This window comes from Chlorocebus sabaeus, chromosome 21, assembly GCF_047675955.1.
Source record: "Chlorocebus sabaeus isolate Y175 chromosome 21, mChlSab1.0.hap1, whole genome shotgun sequence".
Taxonomy (NCBI): Eukaryota; Metazoa; Chordata; class Mammalia; order Primates; family Cercopithecidae; genus Chlorocebus; species Chlorocebus sabaeus.
Window position 1 is genome coordinate 22,163,929 of NC_132924.1, and position 7,852 is coordinate 22,171,780.

At 37.0% G+C, this 7,852-nt stretch overlaps 1 protein-coding gene and 1 pseudogene across 1 annotated transcript in view; one reads left to right on the top strand and one right to left on the bottom strand.

Annotated features, from left to right (window-relative positions):
* YAE1 (YAE1 maturation factor of ABCE1) overlaps positions 1-6,777 on the bottom strand; it is a 46,881-nt gene extending 40,104 nt beyond the window's left edge. Inside the window, 2 exon segments of the mRNA XM_007981552.3 lie at positions 2,519-2,640; positions 6,592-6,777. Of these exon segments, the coding sequence (XP_007979743.3) occupies positions 2,519-2,640; positions 6,592-6,720 (251 nt within the window). The 5' untranslated portion in view covers positions 6,721-6,777.
* LOC103226187 (thioredoxin-related transmembrane protein 1 pseudogene) lies at positions 2,954-3,781 on the top strand (annotated as a pseudogene).
* Positions 6,778-7,852: the final 1,075 nt, after the last annotated feature.

Below are 7,852 nucleotides of genomic sequence, written 5' to 3' on the forward strand. Positions count from 1 at the left end.
CAGTCTCTTGATTTCAATATATATCTACATCTGTCTGTCTATATTTATGTTAACTATTAGGTTATTTTTATAACTTTGGTTTGGTAAGGTCCTGACCACCTAATAGTGACAGGAGGTAGAAGTAGGGATAGGTCCTTCTAAATATGTTTAATTCTTGTTCACTTTTGCTAATGAGTCTGAAAACAATTCATTTTGACCACAAGTTTGGAAATGTCAATAACAATGGAAATTTCTGATCATATCTTAAACTACATAAAAATTACCAGCGACAAAGAAAAAAGGCTTATATTACATTTAATAGTGTTAATTTTGAAGACAATAGTGTTAATTTCAAACTTCCATAAAGGATAACCCTACTGTTGAGGTGTTTGATGCAGAAACCAGTACAAATTTCGACTGTTAGGAAACCAAATGTTCTGAACATTATTTTCGTTAGAAAAGGGAAGATAATTTTATAGTTGTTTGAGGTGTTGTAATACCTCTACTGATAGGCCCAGCTGTTTAACTAAACCGGCTGTCTGTTCCAAAATCCACGTGGGGCTTGGGTTTTCTGAATGTGCATGCTCCTGTGTTCTACAACATTCTAAATATGAACAATCTACCCCACTATGGCTCTTGCTACAGTTTTTGTTAAACTCAGCATTATTTTCACAGAGTCTTTCATCTTTAGCTTCATCAATCTTTTTCTCAGCTGGAACTACATGACAAATGTCCATATCCTCAATGGGGTCCAATAAATCTACAACATGGGATGGTGGAGTGATTGATTTCAGATGTTTGAGCACATACTCTTCACACTGGCCAACTGCATCCAGAAGATTGTTTATTTTATTGATCAAAGTTGAATTATTATTATGAAGGTGACACCAGGAGAGCAAAGCACTAAACAAAAATATAAACAAGGGTTAAATAGCAAAATAGGACTTAAAAATATAAGACTGTTTATCAATTGGACTTAATCATAAAACTGTTTATAATTCATAACCCCTCTTTCACAACTCTATATACACTTTTCCTGATTTTATACTTTTCTCTTATGACTATGTAATATCTGTTGAAGATGAATACAACTCCAAGAAAGAAAAATTAGTTTCTTCTTTAAGGACATTAAACAGCTTCTAAACTAGCAATTCTCAATCATGGATGCACATTAGAAACACCTGAAGAGCTCTGCAGCCTATCAGGGCCCAGATTATACTCCAGACCAATTAAATCAGAATCTCTGGGGGTATCTTTTTTTTAAAGTTTCAGAGTTTATTTCAAGGTGCAACCAAAGTTGAAAACCATTGTTCTAAGCATATAGTTGCTTGCCATCAAGAATGAAGGTTAGAGAAAAAAAGTTTTAAAGAGACTTCACTTTCCTGGGCTTATGTCACAGAGTAGACATTGTTTGCTGAACTACTAAGAATTTCTTTGAAAAAGATAAAAATTCTTTCAGTCCTAACAGATTTAATATCAGCCATGTCATAAAATAATGGTTATGAGAAGTATTTAAAAATAGAATCCACTGATAGAAAAGATTCAGCAGTAGCTTTCTAAGGTTATATAACATTAACTTGATGATGTGAATATTCACATTGACTATTTTCCTACTGTAGCAGACTAAATTCTGGTTCCTAATGTTGGATTTTCTAAAACGCCAAACACAATAAATTTTTCGGTTTTGTTTTGTTAACTTTTATCATCGAGTCTTCTTTAAAATAAGTGCTTCTTTGAAGCATTTTTTTTTTTTCTCTACCAAGGGCAGTTTAAAGGGTATAAAACAGGGATGTCCAATCTTTTGGTTTCCCTGGGCCTCACTGGAAGAACTGTCTTGTGCCACAGATAACATACACTAACACTAATGATAGCTAATGACTCAAAAAGAAAAAGAAAAAGAAAATAATCATGAAAAAAATCTCATAATGCTCATAATGTTTTAAGAAACTTTATGAATTTGTGTTGGGCCGTATTCAAAGCTGTCCTGGGCCACATGTGATATGCCGGCCACTGGTTGGACAAGCTTGGTGTAAAGCAACAAAGAGGACAAGGCTGCTAGGCTCCTGGCTCTGTGTATCATTTGACCACTTGGCTCTGATATATGCCATTATTGCAATGGTATCCTGACAAGTATTCAATGTTCAAGACTAAAGTAAATGAAATCAATTTTCTCTTAATTACCAACTATTTTCATCATGTACTTCTAGTCTAGAGGTCTGTCATATTGTGTGGAAGTATTAAAAGTTTTATTCAAAATCTGAAGACCTTTTAATGAGATAGATAATTGTTCAGGTAGCAGAAGTATATATCTTCTTACCATTTCTTTGCACGAAAAGACAATATGTACTTCACATATTAAAGTGGATGAGCTGATAACGATTTTGACTTTTTGAAGGCAATATAATTCTATGTTCTGTGACACACTTTAGCATATTTAGCACAAGGAAAAGCACTTCAGTTTAAACACTTTATTTTTACAGAAATATCCTCCGGTAGTATTGAGGTTAAAATGATCCAGCATTTAGACTTTAAAAATTACCTTAATGTTCCTCGGAGTCGTCCATAGTTTAAAATGACTTCTGCGCCTTCCTTATAACCTTGATTGAAGCCCTGTTGAAGAGTAACTGCTTTTCCAGCATCTATTCCATCTCTATAACCTTCCTAAAAATAAGTAATGGAGAACTGCAGCTGTAACTAACACCGAGTATACCACATGTAGGCTTTTCTAGAAAAGTACAGAACCAATTTAGAAAGCTGATGAGTTAGGCCTTTACTGTGTTACTGACCATAATATGGCATAACAATATAACTAAAGCAGACTATGCTTCTCATAAGTTTATTATTGGTTTATCATTATTTATCCACTTTTGAAGTCTAGAGTTACTGGGCAATTTTCAAAACACTGATAATCACAGTTTTTAAAAAACTTAGTACTGGGCCTCCACTTTTGCTGTGAGGTGGGCAAGTGGCAGACATGGCACCTTCCAGGAGTCTTGTAGTTCCCCTGGCAGTCCTGGTACTGTTGCTTTGGGGTGCTTCCTGGACCCACAGGCAGCAGAGCAACATACGTATCATCATGGACGAGAACTGGACAGAGCTGCTGGAAGGAGACTGGATGATAGAATTTTATGTCCCGTGGTGCCCTGCTTGTCAAAACCTTCAACCGGAATGCGAAAGTTTTGCTGAATGGGGAGAATATCTGAGGTTAATGTTGTGAAAGTAGATGTCACAGAGCAGTCAGGATTGACTGAACAGTTTATAATAACTGCTCTTCCTACTATTTATGATTGTAAAGATAGTGAATTTAGGCACTTTCAGGGTCCAAGGACTAAGAAGGACTTCATAAACTTTATAAGTGATAAACAGTGGAAGAGTATTGAACCCATTTCATCATGGTTTGTTCCAGGTTCTGTTCAGATGAGTAGTATGTCAGCACTCTTTCAGCTATCTATGTGGATCAGGACTTGCCATAACTACTTTATTGAAGACCTTGGATTGCCAGTGTGGGGATCATATACTGTTTTTCCTTTAGCAACTCTGCATTCTGGACTGTTATTAGAACTCTGTATGATATTTGTGGCAGACTGCCTTTGTCCTTCAAAAAGGCACAGACCACAGCTATACCCTTCAAAAAAATTATTATCAGAATCTGCTCAACCTTTGAAAAAACTGGAGGAAGAACAAGAGGCGGATGAAGAAGATGTTTCAGAAGAAGCCAAAAGTAAAGAAGGAACAAAGACTTTCACAGAATGCCATAAGACAATGCTCTCTGGGTCCATCACTGGCCACAGATAAATCCTAGTTAAATTGTATAGTTATCTTAGTATCATAATTTTGATAAAAACAGAAGACTAATTATTCCTTTTGGTTTGAACTGTGACTTGCTTGTATATTACAGGGTTCAGTCTAGATTGTCATTAAATTGAAGACTCTACATTCAGAACATAAAAGCACTAGGTATGTAAGTTTGAATTATGATTTAAGCACAGTATGGGGTTTAAATAGTTCTCTAATTTTTGAAAAATCATGCCAAACAATAAGATTTATGTATATTTGTTTAATACAAAACCTGTTTCAAGTCTGAGTTTTGAAAATTTACATTTCCCAAGTATTGCATTATTGGGGTGTTTAAGATTATTTTAGAGAAAAATATTTCTCATTTGATGTAATTTTTCTCAGTTTCATGTATGTGAAAAAAGGAAGATATTTCCCATAAACGGGAACTTTGCCCACTGTCTCAAGAAATATATATTTCAGTGACAATTCAGTGGTCTTTTTAGAGATATATTCCAAAATTTCCTCATATTTTTAGGTTATGTAACTAATAAAAACTATCTTACATTAATTAGTTACAGTTTTCTACACATGGTGATATAGGATAAGCTAATGATTTAGGAAGTTTTTAAGTCCATGGTATTCTCTTGATTCCAATAAATGATTTTCTCTTGTATTTTTCTTATTTACTATGGGCTACATTTTTTATTTTTCAAATTGGATAATTTCCTGGAAGTGCTTTTTATGTTTTAGTAAACAGTATTTTTTGTTGTTGTTTCAAACTGAAGTTTAGTGAGAGATCCATCAAATTGAACTGTCTGTTGAAAATTTAAAATTTTGGGCATTCATTTCAGATTTTAAATCATTCTTGCTGAACTTCTATTTGAATTTTTTTTTTTTTTAATTTTTCTTTTTGGATGTGAAGGTGAACATTCCTGATTTTTGTCTGATGTAGAAAAGCCCTGGTAGTTTACATTTTGAAAATTCACAGAAGCTTAATATAAAACAAAGTTTGCATTCTACTCAGGAAAAAAATCTTCTTGTATATGTTTTAAATGTATCTTTGGCCTCATATAGAAAGTTCTTACTTAATTTTACAGTCTGTAATGCTTGATGTTTTAAAATCATAACTATATATATATATATTTACTATTATTATTTTCTGAGATGGAGTCTCGCTCTGTCACCCAGGCTGGAGTGCAGTGGCTTAATCTTAGCTCACTGCAACCTCCGCCTCCTGGGTTCAAGTGATTCTTCTGCCTCAGCCTCCCAAGTAGCTGGGACTACAGGCGCATGCCACCACAGCCAGCTAATTTTTGTATTTTTAGTAGAGACGGGGTTTCACCATACATTTTTATATTTTTTAAGAGACAAACTTCATATTTTCCTGTTCTTTCCTGACTGCTAATATTGTGTGGTATCTCACAGGTAGAAATCAACAGGATGGGACATTTAGTGTATTTTTACTCCTTAAAGAACTAGAATACATAGTTTTGACCTTACAAGAAGGAGGAAAACCATAAATACAATGAATCAACTGACCATTATGTAGTAGACAATTTCTGTAATGTCTCTTTCTTTCTAGGCTCTGTTGGTAGGTGAATCAATTGGATTTATAGTAGAATAATGTACAAGTTTTCTTTAAAGGCCTCTCCTTTAGAATATAAAATATTATATCATTGAAGAGTTTGGATGTGTAACTTGTGATGCCTTAGAAAAATATCCTAAGCACGAAATAAACTTTTCTAACCACTTCAAAAGATCAAAAAACCCAAAACAAAGCCCAGGGTTAGCAATGTATTCACAAAAAGGATACATGGAAAATTACACATCTGGGCTCTCGCCAACTGATTGGAATGGTGTGGGTGGGTGAGGAGACACAGCAAAGCAGAGAGGAAATTGTTTTAAAAAAAGGATGATGAGAAGTCTGGTTTCAGAAATTTTGCATAATACCTAAATTCAACTAACCTGCAAAGGCTGTGTGGGTAGTGATTTCGTTCTGCATCTCTCACGGTGCCACAGCATTCAAGATGCTCAATACTTACTAGCATAGCCCCAGTCTCACATAAAGCATTGCTGTAATTGACAATATGGTTTTTGGGCTAAGCAAATACCACTTTACTGAAATATTAAACAAGGTAGATTCCCAACTGCAGCTTTAGCGGCAATTTAATGGTTGGCAAATATATTAAGTTGATGTGGACCTCACTACTTGGTCCTTACCCAGAACTAGGTTCTGAAGGCTGCACACAGAAATTAAGCTCAGTTTCAATGAATAGTGAGACAAATTAGAGATGAAAAACTTACATCTAACAAATAAAAAAGAAACCAACTTTAATATTCCCTTACCTAGATACCAGTATTCCACATTAGTTTTCCCTTATTGCCCTCTGACAGCATGCTTAAGTTCATCTTTTCAATATGTCTTGATAAACACCACTCCTTAACTTTAGGCTCCCCACCCATTGAAGCAACCCATTTAAACTGCGTACACGTCCTTTGACAGCCATAATTAGTACAGTTAGTGTATGTTTCTCCCCAGCTCCTTTCCCTGCGATCCTCAACAAATTGCAAACTGTTCTAAAGTCTAGACATAGTTAATTTTGGTCGGTCCTCAGCTTCTAACGCACCCCCTAGGCACTCAAAGAATGCGTCTTGTTGTTTTACACGCTTTCAAGTAACCATTGAGAAATCCTAGCAAGACGCGGGTCGGACCGGGTTCCTAGGGATAAAGAGGGCAGCGCCGGGCCAGGCTGGGGCCCCTCTGGACCCAGCTTCTTCACAACTCCACGCCTCTTTCCACAACCCAGCACCCCGCGCCGTCCACACCACGTTTACTTTGACTCGTCTCTGCATGTGGCTCTGCCATTCCCGCTGCGCCAGGAGCGACTCGTCTGCCTCCTCGTCAAACACGTCCCCTTTGTCTCCAGGGCCCCGGACCAAGGACGCTGCTTGAACCCACGACATCACCGAGGCAATTACAGGGTCGCAGCCCAACGGAAGCGCCAACAACTCCTTCCGGTCCGAAGGCGGGGCGAAGACGGCTAGTGGAGGCTCGGGAGGGGCTGCGCGTGCGCATGGGCGTGCTGTGCGCCGTGTCCGCCGCCAGAGACTTTCGCGTGTGGTGATTTTGGGCTCCCTCGGTTGGCGAAGTGTTGACGTGCGCCTGTTAGTTGTGAGCGAGGCAGATTTCCTCGCGTGGCCGGCGCGACCTTCGCCTTTGCAGAAGGCAGTCGGGACCCTCAGTGAAGCACCTTCCGTTTACACGGTGGTCCTATCATGGTCTAGGTTTTACACTTGCGCGCGTTGGTAAACTATTAAAGGTGGTAAAGTTGATGGGCAATTACCGCCCAAAGACTTTGTCTGTTTTGGAATCTCTGCGTTTAAAGGATTTGACAAACTGACATTTTAAACTGTTAGGATTGTGGAGTAAAGGATAATAGAATCGAAAAGTGAGATACTGCAGCCAATATGAGATTAGTAAGAAATACAGAGTACATTTGTAAAGCCAATATATTTATTCATTGATCCGCAGTATCCTTCTGCCTCCCATTCCTGTTCATATGCCCTAAACTGTTGGTTTGGTAAGGGTGGGGACTTGTGTCAGCACCAGGACAGTTCTGACACATAGTAGATGCTGAACTCGATCTTGGTGAATGAATGAACACCTGTAGTATTTCTGTTTTGCCCTTTGCCTAGGTAAAATGAGTCATGTGATAATTAACAATTTATTGAACACCTACCTTGTGTCAGGCACCATTCTAGGCTTTGGGATACATCGGTGAACAGATGGAAGCTCCCAACCCTTGTGGACTTTATAGTCATGTAAAATTGACAGGATAAACAATAAGCTATATATAAGTAACATAAGTTTTGTTAGATCATAAATAAATGCTATGAAAAAAAATTTTAAAATAAGCACAGTAAGAACCATGAGTGTGTGGAAGTGGGTGGTTGGTTCATGTTACAATTTTAAATCTCCAGAGAGAATTTGGCATCCCACAAATAAAAAATATATAAACTATAAATATGTATATTTTATTACTGTAAATGTATTAAGACATATGTATATATCTTTATTAGGAACAAAATGGTAGTA